Raw genomic sequence first — 17,771 nt, forward strand, 5'->3', positions numbered from 1 at the left:
AGGAGGAGTAAAGGGAAAGCAAGAAAATAAAGGAAAGAGAAAAGAGATGAAAGGTTAATTTGGAGGCAGAATATAAATCAAATTGGCTATAATTCAACCAACTAATTCTGAAATTATAGGGCAATGATTTCCAAAGTTTTGCCAAAATAAATATTGATATATCAGGACAGTTGGCTTAACCATGGTATTACAAAGGTAAGCTTTTAGAGAAATATGGAAGTAAAATCTAACTGATTTCAACTAATTGAGCTTGTGTCAAAAATAACTTTTTGCCAAACTGCACTTTAGTTTCTTAGGTGTAAAACAAATAGATTTAATTAGTTGTTTAATTAGTTCTAAGTTACCTTCTAGTTCTAACATGCCTTATGTATACAGCTAAAAGAATAGCTAAAAATAGGCTAGTTTTTAACTATTCCTACTGAGTTTCTATTGCAAAGAATACATTACATTTATAAACATATATTTTTATGATTAATGTAAGCATACTTTATTTTCATGATTAATTTGTAAACTTTAAAGTAGACATTTTTGAGTTGCTTGTTTTTAATTTTTTTCTTTATATATAAAGCATAAGTAAACTTCAGTCAGATCCCTACCTGAATAATCACAAGTTCTAAAATTAGTAGAGCCAGAAATAAAAGACTTTTTACTATATTCAAGTTCCAGATAATTCCAAATGGCTATATATATTAAAAATGTGATGTTAAAAAATAGTCACATTAACTTAATAAGTTTGTTATAAAAAGTAATTTTTATAAGTATTCTATTTTATTTTATTCTACTCAAATCATCTATTTAAATGACATTTATAAAAGAATTACTGTGCAATGTTCTAAATATGAGCAATATTCTGCCCTGATCAGATCACCTATCAAAATATTCTGTGCAGTTCTAAGTATTGTATTTTAGAAAAGCATTAATAAGATGACTGGGTATATTTAATCCAGAGAAGAGAAGACTCAGAGGTGGCACATAAGAGTTGTACCTGTTCTTTTTTAGATGAAAATTTCTAAAAGCTAAATTTAGTTTAGATTATAAAGCAAAATTTATTAATTTAATCCAACATACATTTATTAAGCATCTACTGGGTGTATAGCACTGCAGTAAGTATTAGTTCTTGATAATGAAAGCTAACAAAGTAGACTAAGTTGTCAAAGGAATGAAAAAATTACTAAAGTACGTCCTTCAGGTTTAAGGCTTTAGTGACCATTTGTGGAGAATGTTTAAGAAGTGAAAACTGGATAGCTTCTACAGTTCCTTTTTACTCAGAATTTCTGGAAAAATTATTGTTTTAAACTAGAATCACCATTTTGTTCAGTTAAATTCTGTATATATACTTAATTTAAAAAAAAAAATTAATGTTGACCACTGAAATAGCACAACTGGCAACTTCCTAAAGTAAGCCAAGTTAAGATTAGAGAAAATGCATGCTAAAGTAATTTTCTTTCCTAAAATGGGGAAAGCCAGACATGGTGACCAAGCCCTACATAAAGCTTAAACTGAACCACCATGTGAAAGAGGTCCCCCTGAATCCAAATAAACTCTAGTCATTTATGAAGCATGCTGAGAGGACCAAAGGGAAAAGGCATTCCACTTGTTAAATGTTTATTATTTGAGCTTAGCAGCCAACTATAATAAAAGAGGGAGGAAGCCGTCTGCAAACCGCATGCAGATTTAGTTACTCAAATTCCATTAAGAAAAAAAAAAGAAAGATTATAGCTAAATTCTTACAATTTACCAAGCAATTGGCTTAAGGGAAGTGATGGTTGATTGTGAAGACTTTTAAGTCACTTATATTAAGGTTACTAATATATAACAGTTCAGAGGTCAAGAAAGAATAAAAATTTTCAAAACTGTGGAAAGACTACTGATATCACACATCACAATTAGTACCATTTTTAGGAACATGAAATTGATCCTCCCCCCCTTCTAATTGTTTGGAAGATAAATGCTGTGGTTCTTTTTCATTTATAAATTTTTAAAAATAATTCTTTTTCAGTTAACAAGCACTGATAACATTATGAATATAAACAACTTTAAAAGACTACAGAATTCAGAGACCAATGAACCAACCAACCACGAATGAATGGACTGATAATGAAGAATGCTATCCATTTCATGATAAAAAGATAATAGACCTTTCAAGGCAGAACAAAAACATTTTTGAATAAGACCAAATAAAATTTTCTTTCTTATTCATACAATTCATTTAATCATTCTTTTTTTTTTTTTTTTTTTTTTTCTTCGACAAAAGCAATTGGTGTTAAGTGACTTGCTGGGGGTTCACACAAATAGTGTTATGTGTCTAAAGCTCTAAAGCTGGATTTGAACTTAGGTCCTTCTTGACTCCAGGACCAATGTTCTATCTGCTCTCCCACCATTTAGCTGCACCCCCATTCCCTTATTATTTTTAAACTAACATTTGGATTCACTTACTACTCATATCCAGTACAAGATAAATATCTGATATAGTCTCAAATTTTTCCACCTTAGCTCACTAACATGAACATTGATAGCTAAAATTTGACTTGTTCACTAAAATGAACTAATAAACTAAAGAATAACTAGAGCACTTTTTACTTTAGATCTATGCACTGTTCACAAGTAAAAATTTGTTAAAGGAGAAATCAAAAGAGATGGGAGATAAATATACTTTAATAGATTCCACAATTACATTAATTTGCAAAACAAATATACAAATAAATGGTTTATAAAATTCTAATAGTGTCTTTCACAATCTGGTTCCTTCTTACCTTTCCAGACTTATTTATATTTTCATTTCCACTTCACATACCTGATCAGCAACACAGGCCTACTTCTGGTTCCTCACACAAAACATTCTTATCTCCTAATTTTGTACCTTTATAGTGGCTATTCCTCTATGCCTCTTTCACCAATATTCCTCTGTGCTTCTTTTGCAGAGGAAAAACTGGCCCTATTCCCTCTTTCACTGCTGAACACCCTGAAAATCTCTATATGCTACCTCCTTCTCTGAGTTCACTGATCACCACCTATTTGGTTTTCAAATACCTGAACTCCAATGAAAATCCTCTTTCAAAGGTCACTAATGATCCCAACTGCTGAATTTAATTAATGACTTTAAATTCGCTTTGATCTTTTTACAACAACTTCTGAAGCTGTAAATCACCTTGTTACGGTGGAAAATGTGTTGAATTAGAGTCAAAGAAATTGGTTTTGCTTGTGTTTTTTTTCCCTTTTGATTTAATTTTTCTTGTACAGCATAATGAATATAGAAATATGTTAAGAAAAATTGTGCATGTTTAACCTATATGGATTGCGTTCTAACTTGGGGAGGAGGAAGGGGAAAAATTTGGAACACAAGATTTTGCAAAGGTGAATGCTGAAAACTATCTTTGCATGTATTTGGAAAAATAAAATACTATTTAAAAAAAAAAAATGGTCTTAGATCTTGGCTCCGCCAGTTGTGATACCTTGGGGAAATGACTTTATACCCTCTGGATCTCTCCTCTGTAACATGAGGGAATTGAGCTAGATGACCCAAAGATTCCTTCTGCCTGAATGTGTTCCCATGATTCTTCTTGGGCTTCTATGACACAGCTCTCATTTAGTTTTCTTCCTGCTCAATTACCCAATTTCCTTTGCTCAGAACATCATTCATCCTCTGCTCAACTAAGAATGAAGTGTCATTGACCCTGAAAGACTTATTTTCTCCTCTATATCTTCTCCTATAGGAATATTCAATCCTTTCCTCTTTCAAACTTCCCTATTTCTATTGAGTTAGTACTACTATGTTCCCAGTCACCAAAGTTTGTAATCTTAGAAACATACTTAACTCTTTTTTCTCCCCCTAATGCACAGTATCATTTACTACTTAATCTTGGTGATTCTGATTCATTAAGCATCTTTTGAACTTATCCTTTCTCTACTTTCACCAACAAAATCCTAGATCAGATTTTTAATGACCTCTTCTGTTAACTATTTAGCCTAATTTAACTAATTCCATACCTCTATATTCTTTCCCTTCTCCAAATCCACAATCCTCCCAACTCCCACTTGCCAAAATGATCTTTCTAAGAAATAAGTCTAACAAAGATAATTTTTAGCTCAAAAATCTTCAGAGATTCTTTTCTACTCTAGAATAAAGTTAAAAATTCTCAACCTGACTACTTTACATAAGTCTATTCCCAACTTATGTTTCTAGCCTAATTTGAGGTCACTCCCTCTTCATGTACTCTACTCAAACACTACTCTCAATTTCTCAGACTTGACTCAGATTCTCTCCTCCAGCTCAATGCATCCTCACCAGTAAGTAGTTTCTCATGCCCATAATGCACTTCCCTCCCTGACTCCTTATTTTTCTTCTAGACATAGATGAAATTCCATCTCCATCATGAACAGTCTTCTCTCCCTGAAGCACCTGTCAATGCACTCCCACATATTTTGTATGTCAAAATACCTTACACTATTATGTTCTTAGTAAAATCATTAAATTATAGAAGTAGAACTAAAAAGGAACTCAAATTATTCTAATCATAGGGAAATTAAAAGTGACTTGCCCAAAATCATGCAAATTAGTGGCAGAAAAAAAATTTGAATCAAGATCCTATTGAATACAAATTCACTCTGTATCATGATAAACTGAATATGTACTAAGGACTAGAGCCACATGTGATTTCACTGATATAAGGAATACTGGTTGGAAAAAAAAAAAATCTCTGCCCATGCAAGTCTCCACCTTCTCTAAATCTGAGGTGCCCAGAAGAGTGAAAAGTTAAATGACATGCCAAAGGTTAGGAACATATATTTGACTTTTATAAATTGTAATCCATTTATTTATCTGTCATGTCTACTGAAAGCAATATAACACATAGTGGTTAGATTGTAAAAAAAAAAAAAAAAAATATCTCAATAATGATGGAGAATACATTTTTAAAGCCACAGAACATATGATAATGACCTAAAATTTTGATTCTACATTGTTCAATCTCTGTTGAGTATCTCATATATACTCAGCCCTTTACATTGTGGAAAAAAAAAAATAAAGCATTTATATCTTAAAATGCTTCTAATTTCATGCCCTTCCCAGTAACACAAATGCTTAAATTAAGTGATATGAACTTATTACCAGATATGGTAATAGAAAATATGGTCATAGAAGTCCCTTTTCCCTTAGAAAAAGTATCATGTCCCTCCCCTGCTAATATTAACTGAGTAGGTTTTAAGGGACCGTCTTTCAATTCCTAATCTAAAAAGAAGTTGTAATAATAATACTACCTTATAGTTATTTAAAATAATATGGAAAAGAAACAAATTTTAAGATTTACTTATAAAATATTGAAAACATTAATCATTTAACCTTTCAACTTCATTACATAACATCAATTTGCCAAAAGGAGAAGCTATATCTGATGTTAAAAATATAAACAGGATAATACAAATAGTTTATTAACTCTGATTTTAGACTTTCATATATTTTTCACTGAAAAAAATAACAAAACACTGTTCTGGTGTAAACTACGTACTTAAATACCTAATTCACCAATTAATTATGAAGTGTTTAAAAAAAAAAACCTTTAATTTTTTTTGTTTTGTTTTCTTTAAGACTAGAATGAAGTATGATAAGACTAAAATGAAGTATTTTTCTCAATACCTGTGAAATTTTGATTTTTTCCAGTTGACTTTTTTAATACCCAAATTCACATAAGATTCAGCAAGATCTACATTCATTTCTTCATTTGGATCATCTGGAAATACTCCCAGTTTTGCAGCAGATTCATAGAGAGAAATTTCCTCTTTCAATTCTGCTAATTCTTCCTAGAGTACAAAAATAAGAAAATTTTTTTGTGTATATGAGACACAAATGACTAATGTATGGACATCTAGTCTGTATTCTTGTTAATACCCTAAATGAGTCAATAATATGACCGAATAAAAAGGAAGTATATTACATACTTTGCATGTAATCAATATATAGACTTCCCTCATGGACTATGGTCTTTGCTACTACTAGTGGTCCTATACTTCTGGCAAACTGTCCATATAAAAACAAGCCTGAGGAGAGGTATTCAGCTCCAACCAGTCTGATTTCAAAACCAGTAAAGACTGTTAGTAACAATGTTAGTAACAATGACAACATCTACTGGCAGCTACAACCAATGTGATCACAAAGGGCAGCTTTCCTGGGTATGATAACATTAAGCCAGCCAACCAGATACACTTGAATTACATGAATCAGCCATCACAATATCTTTTTGTGTGATTAGCAACTAATGCTAAAAAAATCTAATAGGAATAATTCTCCCATACCATCTAGACTTAAATTTAGTCTTATCAGAAAAGTTTAGTGAGTTGATAGCTCATATAATATACTTAGGGTGAAGGAATGCTTTCACAGGGAAAAGTTCTGAAGGCAAAGGAATCTCTGAAAAGACTTTTATACAGCCCCCTAGCTGACAGAGGTTTTATAGTACAACCTATGGAGAATGATGTTAATTACTTTATAGTCCAGTGGAAGGATCCCAATTATTAAGTAGTTTGGTGTATGAAGGTTACTGAGAGGGTAAGTGATGGTATTTATGGCATACGGAGAATTGGAGCCAAAGTGATTCCAAAGCTGTTCTCAAATCCCAAGACCAATGTTGAATGTAAAATGAATGTAAATTCCTTGTGTATGTGTTTTGGGGGAGCAAGGTTGTGGTGGAGAGAGACTGGCTTTTTTTTTTTTTTTTTTTTTAATACCTGTATTTCCTTATACATATTAGGAGTTTAATAAATGGTTAAATTAATTCCATTCATACCACTGTTGAGAAAACCCAGATATGAAAATATTATACCACTTTTATTTCTCTCAGCCAACTCCAATATACATATACCTATTCAGAATATGGGCTACAAGTCCCCTAGCCAAATTATAGAACTATGTAATTCTGACATAAGAACTACCCACCATAATCCCATTTTTCTTGGGCTTCCACAAGCCCATATTCTAGAGGAATAGATTTAACTATTGAGTTACCTATTTTTCTCAAATGGCAATACTCACTTGTAAAGTCCTGTTCATGTTGTCACTCAGAGTATGTGCACTCTGGGCTTGCTGAAGCTGGAGCCTTAATTGATTCATCTCTTGTACTGATCCTATAATAATAAAAACATAAGACGACACTTAAAATTCCTTAAAACATAAAGACACCAGTCACCAACGGACCATCTAACAAATGAACTTCCAATTCAGTATCATGACAAAAGGGTCATACCTATATCACCACCAGATTTTCATTCATGTACTATATAATAAACACAATGGGACTTGGAAAGATAGGTATAATAGGGAACTTGTGGTATTTCCTATCATAGTCTTTTGTTTCAAAGAAACTGAGTTAGCTTTTCCTAAGACCCTGTCCCATGCAGGCTAGGCTAAGTTTCTCCTGAAAATGTATTGAAATTATCCTGAAGATTTAATTGGTTCAGGGGAATAATAAGGTTTCAAGATCACCTAAGGGTATAAAAGAAACCTACCCATATGGAATTGGGGCTTTTCTAACTTGGCAGTTATCCCACAGTAACCTGATTCATCACATACTACCCTGCTGATCACTTATATTTTTATTAAGTAGGAAGGGCTGCTGCAATTCTGTATACAAATGAGAGAGATCATTGTTTACCTGAACCACGTGATGTCCCCTTGTTGAATAGCCTTCTTTTCTTAATTGTTAAATGACAAATTAGTCTTTTTTTTCCAACATAAAACCTAAACTATCCGGGAACTAGCTTGAGTCAGATCTGACAGGACAATATCATAATGAGTTTGAAAGGACATTAAAGTAGAAATCAAGAGGCAGGTTTTTTTTTCTTTTCTGCCACTATTATGTAGCATTGGGTAAATCATTTCATCTCTGAGCTTGCTGTTTCGAGTAGATCATTTCCTCATTTGTAAAATGAGGGATGTGATCTTTTTCAAGGTCTTGAGAACTTAACTGTGGACATGAAAATTAAACAGTTCCAGGCTTTATTATGTCTTTGTACATTACTGGGAAAAATCTATTACATGGAAGAGGCCATATGTCCAATGAGCCATGGTAGAAGCATCTATTAATAGGTGGAGGAGTGGGAGGATGGTAGATACAAGAATAATAACATCTCAAAATAGTAACAACAATGGAATATTGAATATATACTTCATAAAGACTAGGGGGAAAAAAATCTAAAAAACAAAAACATAAACACAACAAAACCTTTAGCCCACAAGACAAAAAGTTAACTCTTGCTTATTCTCCTTTCTCCTTTTATTAGATACACATCTATTCACTTCCTCATCTCTATCCCATTAATAATATATAAATATATTATGATCATAAAGAGAACCAAATGAAATTTATAAAAAATAAGAGTCATGTCCCAATTGGTAAATGATTAAAAGATATGAGCTGTTCCAAAAGAGCTATAAATTTATACATATCCTCTGATATGTATGACATCACTATACCAAAAGAAATTCAAAAGGAAAAGAAAAATGAAAACCATCTATATGTACAAAAAAATATATATATATTCATAACAACTCTCTTTTCTCAGAGCAAAAAAACTGGAAATTGAGAGAATGCTCATCAAATGGGGAATAGCTCAATAAACTGTGGTGTGTGTTTATGATGAAATATTATTCTATGGGAAATGATGAGCAGGATGCTCTCAAGAAAAAAAAAAAAACTGGAAAGTCCTCCATGGACAAAATGAAATATACCATATACAAAGTAATAGCAATGTTCTGAGATGATCAGCTGTGAATGACTTTGCTGTTCTCAATAGTATAATCACCTGTTACTACACTCTGAAGGATTTATGATGAAAAATCCTATCCATACTCCAAGAAGAAACTGATTATATCTGAATACCTCCCCCTCTCTCTCTTTTTTTAAACTTAACTTTTCTTGAGCATTTTTGTTTTCATTAGGATGGGAGATCAATTTTTTCCCCCCACAACTTGACTTTTTGCATAACATCACAAGTGGTTTCTTAATTGTGGGCGGGAGATAAGAGAACCTAAAATTCAAAAATTTGTTTTGAATGTCATCAGGGGAAAATATTAAATAAAAATAAACAATCAAATATATAAATAAAGGATATGTTGTGGTATGACAAAATCTTAAAGCATTAGAAAAAGTCAGACAAAAGGGTTTTACTTCTGCCAACTATCTGACTTAGAGAAGTCACTTCATCACTAAATCTCTCTGGGCCTGCTTTCAAAACTGTAAAATCAGTAAGTTGAATTAGATGAACTCTTTAAGATTTCTAAGATCTATAAATTTGTTCATCTAAATATTTATAGAATTAGAGGCTTACCTTTATATAATGTTTGTCTTTTTGAAAGCTCTTTTCTAAGAAAGAAACTTTATAAAATTATAGACCAATGAAATGCTAGAAAAATCTTAAAATTACAACATCCTTTTAAATAAATAATCACTTGGTAGATACATAGTTTCATATAATAAATTTGTTTCAAGTATGGATGTGTCTACTATCTACACTTATTTTGTCTGAAGCAGAACAAGGTGGTGTACCTGTTTCCAGCAAAGAAGCACACTGTTTTTGACTCTCTTCCAGATTCTTGGTTAATCTGTTGATTATTTCTGTTTTTTCCATCTTGTTTTCTTCCTGTGATCTTTCTACTTGTTTCACATGATCTTGTAAACGACAACAAACATCTTTCTAAAAAATGGAAGAGGTTTTTCAGAAGTCACATTCCTCTTAATAATATTAAAGTATTTAAGTATTTTAAAAATTTAATAGACAAATGGAAGCAAGAAACCCTGATTTCTTATAGTACTTTTAAGATAAGAGAATTTATAAATACAAGTGAAAAAGATCCTTAAAATCATTGATAAAAAACATTTAGGAGAGACTGTACCCTGGTACTACATGGTGTCTGAATAGTTAGGGTTTATGATTTAAGATGACACTAAAATAAATTCCATAAATAAAAGCAATAAATAAATAAAATAGAACGACATAAAATTAAGCACTTAACATTAACATGTAAAAACATTTTTGAGAGAAGCAAGGAAGATCCAGACTCAGCAAGATGAGATGCTGATAAACTCATCATCCACATAGATCACCTTTTTTTCTTATAATTTTAGCCCTATAAGGCTTCATGAAAGAAAAATACAGGGAACACTTGGAGAAGGAAAAGAAGCTAATGCAAATTGACTGGGTAAAGATGACCCAAATGAACAGAATATAGTGGATTTAGAAATAGTCATTGATGGTAATGAAGGAAATAAAGCAATTTGGGAGTTTTAAGAACAAAGTGAAGACTACTAGTGACCTAAAGAAGCCATAGCAATAGTAGCTTGTAACTTAAGATGAGATGCAGAAATATTAAAGGTAAACAAAATAGATATAATCATGTTAAATATAGAAGACAACAAGAATGAGTTAGGACAAACTTTCAGAAAAAAATGAGACAATAGTAAGAAAAGAGAAAGGATTTGGTGTTAAAAATCACTGAGGTTTCTTCTTGTTAGAGAGGTCAGGGAAAAAAATAAAAGAGCATGGGCAATTAGAAAGTAGTATTTAGAAGACAATGAAAACAGAAAAAAAATATGCAACTATGTTACTATCAGGAACATATCTCTGAAAGTCGATGATATCCAATTTAACTCAAAATAATGTAACATCTAAATTTATTGGTGAACTGAAGCAATTTCTCAGAATAAATAAATAAATCCATGAGAAGCAATACCTGTTTGTTCAGTTTAGTTTGGCCAATTCTGAGCCCTACAGATTTAGAAAATCAAAAGGTACTACTTATTGTAAAGCATTTGAAAAACAGATTAGAAATTTAAAAGCCATTAGTCCATAGAGGAAAAAAAAAAAAAAAAAAAAACTTGTAGTCTATACCAACATCTGTGGAGGAATAAATAGTATATATAAAAGCAGATCATTGATGATCCCATGCAACTTGGTGAGGTAGAGAATGGTGCAAGTCATAGATTGCTATCAGGTCTAGGAAAACAGAACATGTTTCAAGATAATTTCAGAAATTTTTTGTGAAAAGGCAGAGAGAACTACAACTGGAAGAATACCAAAGATTCACCACTTTGACTCTGCAAAGTTTTCTTATTAAGCTAAAACTAGGATAATTTTGTTAATTGTATCTATACAAGTATTAATTAAATGTGGATCTACATGTTGGACAGCCATATTATTGTCTTATTTTTCAAGTCTGTTTTGAGTTGTTTTGGAGGAATTTTTTTGCACACTGGTAGTGGAGAAAAACTAGTAGGAAACTGTTTGATATAAAGCTTTTGAAGAAGAGAAAGACACTTGTAGGCCTTAGCACTGAAAAATCAAAGTTATCACCTAAATTTAATGGTTTAGAATGCAATTCTTTAATGTACACAACAAATCTTTAGAAAAACCTATAGAGTAGGTTTCAATTTCCAATTGCCAAAGAAGAAAAAAAAGATGTAGCAATGGAATCACATTTCTTCCCATCTAATTTGGTTGCCAATTAGAGTGAATAATCTTATATTTTCTCTTACAAACTTTTAACATAGACGTTTGGACTTTTTTTTTTTTCAGTATCTTTTTCATATTGGGTTTGTGCACGGATTTTTCTTATAAGACTCATTTTAATTATCATTTTAAATTTTTTATAAATGTGAACTATTAAAACATTTTTAAATGGTGTTTATTTCTTAGGAATTTATTTTCATTAATTTTCATTAATTTTGTTTAATTAGACTAGTTTTAATAACAAGTTACTCATAAGTTTGATCCTAATACGATCAGCATGGAAGTTTTCAGTTACTCCTGTTTTCTGACTAGGGCTAATTTGCTCTCCCCCTTGGGCAGCCTGGTGAGCCCTTGTTCTCGGGGGCTCCATCATATTGGAAATAGACTTAGCGTGAACATCTTAATCAAAGGGATGGCCTGGTGTGGCTCAGTACTTCTGAGCTCTGAGTTTAATCTACCAGCTTCAGTTTCCCCCAGGAATAGGCATTACAGCTAGATACCACGATACCTAACCTAAATTAGTTTAAAATAATCACTTTATATACAGCTTAACATAAGATTAAATAAGCAAAACAAACCAACCCATGATAATTCTAAGTACCTAATTATTTAATATTCTTGTACTTCAATTGGCAAAAGTAGATACTTTTGTAGATAACTTACTGTAATAAAGAAAAGGAGAAGATAGTATACCTATGCTATATGCATATACAATAAACTTTCATGTGATGTTATTATGATTTCAATATCTGATAATAATGTAATTTGCACATAGAAAAAATTCTGCATCATGATTAAGTCTACAAGAGTGTTAGTATCTTTTTCAAAATTGTTTTTCTAAAAAAGTTCCCATTCTATCAAATCAATCAGCTTTTATTAAGCCTACAGATAGAAACAAGGCTTTGCTAGCAACACAAAAATAAAAATGAAACTGTCTTTGCACTCAAGAAGCTACATTTGTAGCTTCTTCTATACCAAATAATAAGGTGAAGTAGAAAAACCAGCAGATGGAAGATGATCAGGACCTTAAGATCTCATATTTATAGAAGAAGGAAATAAAGAAGCTCACGCTTTAAGGAAAAAATGGGATTAAATTGGATATTAGACAGTGTAAAGGCATTCCCCTCCCCCTCAGAAAAAAAAAGAAAATAGATTGTTGTGTGAAGAGCAAGTAAGACAATTTGTCCAGGGTCTAAATATATATTCTGCATCTGAAAAGACTGGTTGGAATTAGGCTGTGAATTTAAATGCTGAATATCGACATATCCATTGGATCCTACAAAGAAATCACTTAGTAATTTACTTAGTAGAATCCATGACTAGTAAGACCCAAAAAAGACACTTTTGAAACAAAGAGATTAATTAAGAGACCTCGACAAATCGTTCCAGGTGACAGATGAAGAAAGCCTAAAGTAGTAGGGTGGATGGGTAAAAAAGGGGGCCAGATGAGTTTGTGGAGAACTGACAACTGGTAGTAGTTGTTATGTGGACTGAGGAATAGGGAGATCTTAATAACACTAAGGTATACATAGTGTCCTCAACAATTACTATAAGAAAAGTTGAAAGAATAGTGGATTAGAGGTGGAAAAAAGATAATGAGTTCAATTTTGAACACTATGAAGTATATACTTTGAAATGTCAATAGGTAGTTGGAGATGCTGGAATGAACTCAACTGAAAAGAGATTAGAACAGAGATGTAAGGACTCCAGTTCAAATCTGGCCTCAGTGTGACCCTGGACAAGTCACTTAACCCAAGCCTCAGGGGGAAAAAAATTAAAATAAATAAAATAAATAGATCTGGGAATCATCTGAATAGAAATGATAATCTGAATCCAGAAGAAAAGAGGACTGAACCAGAATTGGAAAAGTAATATAGGTTGGCAAAACAAACTGCAGAGAAGGCAAGATAGACTAGAAGAAGAAAAGTACTGTCAGGTAAATTCATATAGAGAAAGAGTAGATAATATGTTAAGTGCTTCAAGAGAAGTCAAAGAAATAAATGTGAAGGAGCAGCCAGATTTGAGCATCAAGACATGAGAATATGGAGAGTTATTTCAATTGGGTAATGCGGTTAAAAGCTAGTATTGCAAAGATTTGAGGACGGAGGAACATGTCTATCATTATTCACAAAATTACATCATTATGAAATAAATATTGCCACTCAGTATATTAATAAATTCTACATAATATCTGGGCAGGTTATATCTAGTTTCTTCATTTTAGTTTTCTGGAATTTCATTGTTCCTAGGTAAATTTTTCAGGTGAGTAGGGGAAAATAGAATAATTGACAATAAAGGTTACAGTATTAAGTATCAAAAAAACCTGATTTTCCTTATTTTGTGGGAGAAACCACAAGGTGACTATTTTGGCTATTATAAAGTTTATGTAAAATAAGCCTGTAAAGGCACTAGTGGAATTTTAAAGGCTCGTTCACAAATAAGGCTAATGCATTAAAAAATGTTTTTAAACCAATCCATTCTATTCATTAAAATGAGGCAATTTTATTCCAAAAATTTGTGCTTTTAGTTCTATTTCATGAGCCTAAATGTAACAGAACTAATATTTCTTTTAAAATGTCAATTTAGACTTTTCTCTAAATGTTAGCTATTCAAATTGGGTTGTTATTTGATTAGTCCACAACAGGGAGTTATCTCTGCTTTAAATTTCAATGAAAAATATTGTTAAAGAAAAAAGAAACAGAAGGGAAGAGCCTCATTATTAGGAATCTAAATCTATAAAAACTGATTAATGTAGTTCAGAAAAATGAGTTTATATGCAATTTTAACTTATGCATGCTTCACTTATTTGACTCTAATAGAGAGGATAAATAAATGTATGGGATATCTATAAAAATTTTAAACAGTAGCATTGTTATTGTTCAGACTTATCTGATTTCTATATGACTCTGTAGATATTTGGTCATGGAGTTTTCATGGCAAAAATATTGGAGTGGTTTACTTTTTCTTCTTTTTTCATTTTACAGATAAAGAGCTGAGGCATATGGGGTTAAGTGGCTTGTCCAGCAGGACATGGCTAGTAAGTGTCTAAAGCTGCATTTCAACTCAGATTTTCCTAACTCCAAGCCCTATGGCTCTATCTATTGAACCACCTAGCAATTCCAGTAGTATTACATAATAAAATCTGTCCTAAATAATTATATGGGCATTTGTAATTCGATTCATCACAATTAAATGAGTATTTCACTAAGTTACTTAACTAAAGGTAGAGACACTTCAAGTGAATTACTGGAAGCTAGAAAATTGTGTAACAAAGGGAATATTAATTTTTTAAGCAAACCAGTTTCAAAACCTGTATTCTCATGGATAGTTGGGGATCTCAATTCTCCCCTAATTTTGTATGTAAATTATTTTCCTCAAAATTGCTAGTGACAATAAGTCAGCTACCTTCATATAATTATAGAACATTTTTTGCTAAGAATGGTGTGAATATAAACCTAGAACCTTTAAGGCTAGCCTAACAAACCCCCCAAAAAGAAATACTAGGACAACTAAATTAGCTGAACTTCTTTCATTCAGATGTTTCTAATAAATGCCACCAAACAGCTCTCAAATGCTTAAAGATATATCAATAAGAAACCTGTAAGGCATCATTTTTTCACTACAATTGGGCATGGCAAACCCTCAAACTTTGAAAATTCTGAAAATGTGCCCTTCTCCATATTCAAAAATACAAGATTTTAGCTCAGATTCTCAACTGAGTGAATGACTATTATCTTGCTTTTTTGACTGATATTTTTTTTAAGGTTCAAAATTACAAAGATCAGTGACTAGTTACAAAACACTAAGCACAAATACATCTTTATTTACTACTTGCTTTTCTGAAATCATTCAAACCTGCTCTTGAAGTACAGCATTTGTAGCATCCAAATTCTTTTGTAAAGTTGTCACTTGGTCTTCATACTTCTTTCTGAGACATAAAACAATATTCTCATGTTGCTCTTTAGCTCGTTGTAGAGAGTCAGAATGATGAAGCTCTAACAGTTGCTGCCTTAGGTTTTCTATGGCCACCTCACTCACTCTAGATTTCTTAATCATCTAAAAAAGTTCATATAAAACCATACATTAAATTCAGATTTGTAATTTGTAATATTTATAAATATATTTCCATGATTTCAAACATTAAACTTTCTTATCTTCTAAAAATCACAAATATATTTTTAGTAAAATAGTAACAGCTTTCAGTGAGAGTCAGCCAGCTTGCCCAAGCAGGATGCTCTCAACAGCCTTCATTAAAGGTCTAAAATAAAAAAGTGGGCAATAGACTTCCTGTGTTTGGGTGTGTGTGAGTGTAGCTCCCTAAAACTCCTCTAGTTGAGACACAAAGGCTCAAGGGTGTCTTGAGGGCTACCCCAACTTAGTTACCCTCGGGTAGAGGTAGGGTATTTCCTGTAACATAGATACTAAGAATAGGCAGAGAACTTGCTATGGCACTGGTCTTAACATGATCACTATATTAAAGTAGCAGGTAGATAGCTAGGTTCCCCATGGCAAGTCAATTGTTGGGTCATAGAAAATGACAGAGTTTCTTGAAAAACTAATCTACACTGCCATTGGCCACTTGTTCAGAAAATCCTCAAGTCTTATTTTAAAAATTGTAACTATATTTTGTGCCTGTTTCCTGTATACTTTCATTAATGTAGTTCATCTTGCAAATTGATAACCTATTAATTGTTGCAGGCCATTATAGTAACAATTTAACTATTAATTCTATAACTATTAGTATCGCTAATTCTCTGAACAATTAATAAACAATGTATTTGGGAAGTATCCAAAGAGGTCATTGACAAAAAAGAAAGGTTCTAGGTATGCCAAAATACTAATAGCACTTTTTGTGATAGCAAAAAGAAACCTTAATGCTTAGCACAATACCTGATACACAGTTGGTGACTGATAAAATGCTTGTTCATGTGACTTGAAAAATAACTTAAGAAATAAAGTACAATAAAGGTTAATTACGTATTTAAAAAAAAAAAAAAAGAAATAAAGTACATGGGCAATGACTGGGGCTAAACAAATTATGGTACATTAATGTAAAAGATATTACTGTGCTGTGAGAACCAGTGAATAGCAGGAATACAAAAAAGGATGTGAAGACATATGAACAGATGCACTGTAAACTAGTAAGTAGAACCAAGAATACATAAATTCATAATGATCACAATAATGTAAATAGGAAAAACAACTTCAAAGGAAGATAACTTACAAAATTAAAAAAGTCAAGAAAAATTCATTTTTTTTTTAAAGAAAATAAATGTTATAAAAGGTTGGCCCTAACAAATGGCTAAGACATCCCTCCCTACTCCTTTGCCAGAGGTGAGGCCTAGTACACAAATATGGAAAAATGAATGACAAAATTTTTTTTTGAGTGATTGGTTTTACAGATTTTTTTCTCTTCATCTATTTCTATTTCTTTTTTGAAAAATGTTATATAAAGGGTGTTTGTCTGAGAGGAGCTTTGGATAAGATAAAAGAGAAAATCTAGGTAATATAAAAATATATCAATAAAAACATTTTTTTCAAAGAGTACCACTGAGGACAGTAAAAATGTGACACAGCATCAAAACCTTTTGGTACTGTGTAAGAAATGAAGTAGTAGATCAGTGGAATAGGTTAGGTTTATAAGACATAATAGTCAATGACTATAGTAATTTAGTGTTTGATAAGATTCTAGCTTCTGGGAAATTGCTGGGAAAACTGGAAAATAATATGGCAGAAACTAGGCACTGAGCAATACCTAAACATCCTACCATCAAGATAAGGTCAAAAAGGGTTCATGATTTAGACATAAAGGGTGATATTATAAGTAAATTAGGAGAACAAGGGGTAGTCTATCTCTCAGATCTATGGAGAAGAAAGGAATTTATGGTCAAAGAACTAGAGAATATTATGAAATGCAAAATGGATAATTTTGATAATATTAAATTAAAAAACAAAACTAATGAAGCCAAGATTAGAAGGGAAACAAAACTGGGAAAAATTTTATACATCCAAAAGTTCTGCTAAAGGCCTGATTTCTAAAATATATGAAGAAGTGATTTAAATATAGAAGAATACAAACCATTCTCCAATTTATAAATGGTTAAAGGACAGGGACAATTTTTAGATGAAAAAATTAAAGCCATTTCTAGTCATATGAAAAAATGCTCTAAATAACTATTGATTTGAGAAATGCAAATTAAGACAACTCGGAGGTACCATCATATATATCTCAGATTGGCTAAGATGACAGGAAAAAATGATGATAAATATTGAAG

The 17,771-nt window shown here is 31.7% G+C and overlaps 1 protein-coding gene across 13 annotated transcripts in view; it reads right to left on the bottom strand.

Moving 5' to 3' along the window:
• Window positions 1-17,771, bottom strand: part of CEP152 (centrosomal protein 152) — a 96,790-nt gene that overhangs the window by 48,420 nt on the left and 30,599 nt on the right. For 12 of the 13 annotated variants that reach the window (XR_012486929.1, XM_074294441.1, XM_074294439.1 and 9 more), the window contains 4 exons: window positions 15,352-15,552; window positions 9,537-9,684; window positions 7,025-7,116; window positions 5,633-5,796 (listed from right to left, as the gene is read on the bottom strand). Coding sequence is in view for 12 of the 13 variants with exons in the window: in XM_074294441.1 (XP_074150542.1) it covers window positions 5,633-5,796; window positions 7,025-7,116; window positions 9,537-9,684; window positions 15,352-15,552 (605 nt within the window). In the remaining variant the exon portion in view is untranslated. The remainder of the gene's footprint in view (window positions 1-5,632; window positions 5,797-7,024; window positions 7,117-9,536; window positions 9,685-15,351; window positions 15,553-17,771) is intronic. The other variant, XM_074294447.1, reaches the window with a different exon arrangement.

This window comes from Sminthopsis crassicaudata, chromosome 2 (genome assembly GCF_048593235.1).
Source record: "Sminthopsis crassicaudata isolate SCR6 chromosome 2, ASM4859323v1, whole genome shotgun sequence".
Taxonomy (NCBI): Eukaryota; Metazoa; Chordata; class Mammalia; order Dasyuromorphia; family Dasyuridae; genus Sminthopsis; species Sminthopsis crassicaudata.